At 42.9% G+C, this 1221-nt stretch overlaps 1 protein-coding gene across 1 annotated transcript in view; it reads left to right on the top strand.

The window, feature by feature from the left end:
* The window catches only part of ptpro (protein tyrosine phosphatase receptor type O), a 47492-nt gene that overhangs the window by 12925 nt on the left and 33346 nt on the right, over nt 1-1221 (top strand). Inside the window, exons 8-9 of the mRNA XM_037696101.1 lie at nt 155-316; nt 526-722. Coding sequence (XP_037552029.1) covers nt 155-316; nt 526-722 — 359 coding nt within the window. The remainder of the gene's footprint in view (nt 1-154; nt 317-525; nt 723-1221) is intronic.

The raw sequence follows: 1221 nt of genomic DNA, 5'->3' as shown, positions 1-1221 counted from the left end.
GAGTGAAACTGGTTTGTTTGGTCAGAATCAGGAGTGAAACTGGTTTGATAACTAATGGAATGTGGACAGTTTCCATCAGGAGTGAAAGGATCTCTGGCTTGTCTTCTGTAGATGGGCTCTCTGCAGATTGGACCTTCTTCATCTTCTTCCTCAGGTAACTCTACAGAGACGGCCACAGTGGATGAGAACACGCACGAGTTTTTCACTGAACTGACAGAACCGGGAACGTACCGTGTGCACATCACAACGCTGAGCTCGTCCGGAGACTGCGAGGCCCGGGAGAGCAGTGCTGAGATGGGCTTCAGTTTCTACCTTGGTGAGTCGACAGCAACGGTTCTGATCCAGAGCTTTTAGATAAACCGATCGGTAACTTTGCTTCAGGTTAAGAGCACTCCTCCAGATCATGTTTAATTATTTCACTGTTTCCCCACAATTATACAAGCGGGTCGCCCCACCATGTCAAAAGAATCGAGCGCCCCATCTACTGTACCTGTCAGTGCTGATCCACCTCTTGAACTCGTGCAGGTCCTGACGGTGAGCTGCTGGAGGAGCTGTGGGAGCGTCCTCAGGCTGTCAGCGTTAGACTGCTGGACTCCAGCACTGCAGCCGTCTCCTGGTCTCCGTCCTCCCAGAACCACAACGGCAGTCTCGTCTCTGTGGTGTCCACTACGTGTCTGAAACCGAGCCTGAGCCAGCGGATGGAGAACACGTACTGCAGCGAGGTAACATGCAGCCAGGCAGCTGTCAGAACTGGACCCATTTCAAAACCCTCAGTCCAGTTCTGTTAAAAACCAAACTCTGTAAAATGGTGTGAGATGTACCACATCCTACAAACTGATAAACTGTGACATGGACATGTAGGGACTGATGGGACGAGTGGGAACAGGTGAGATATTTCAGTTCAGTTTATTTCTAAAGCTCAAAGTCACAACAGAAGTCGTCTCAGGGACTGGACAGAAACATTCATCTATAAAATAATAATTAACAGAAACATTCATCTATAAAATAATAATTTAACAGAAACATTCATCTATAAAATAATAATTGAACAGAAACATTCATCTATAAAATAATAATTGAACAGAAACATTCAAATATAAAATAATAATTTAACAGAAACATTCATCTATAAAATAATAATTTAACAGAAACATTCATGTATAAAATAATAATTTAACAGAAACATTCAAATATAAAATAATAATTTAACAGAAACATTCA

This window comes from Nematolebias whitei, chromosome 22 (assembly GCF_014905685.2).
Source record: "Nematolebias whitei isolate Nwh7 chromosome 22, NemWhi1, whole genome shotgun sequence".
Classification (NCBI taxonomy): domain Eukaryota; kingdom Metazoa; phylum Chordata; class Actinopteri; order Cyprinodontiformes; family Rivulidae; genus Nematolebias; species Nematolebias whitei.
Note: the sequence above shows the minus strand (reverse complement) of the source record. Positions and strands in the feature narration are given on the sequence as shown.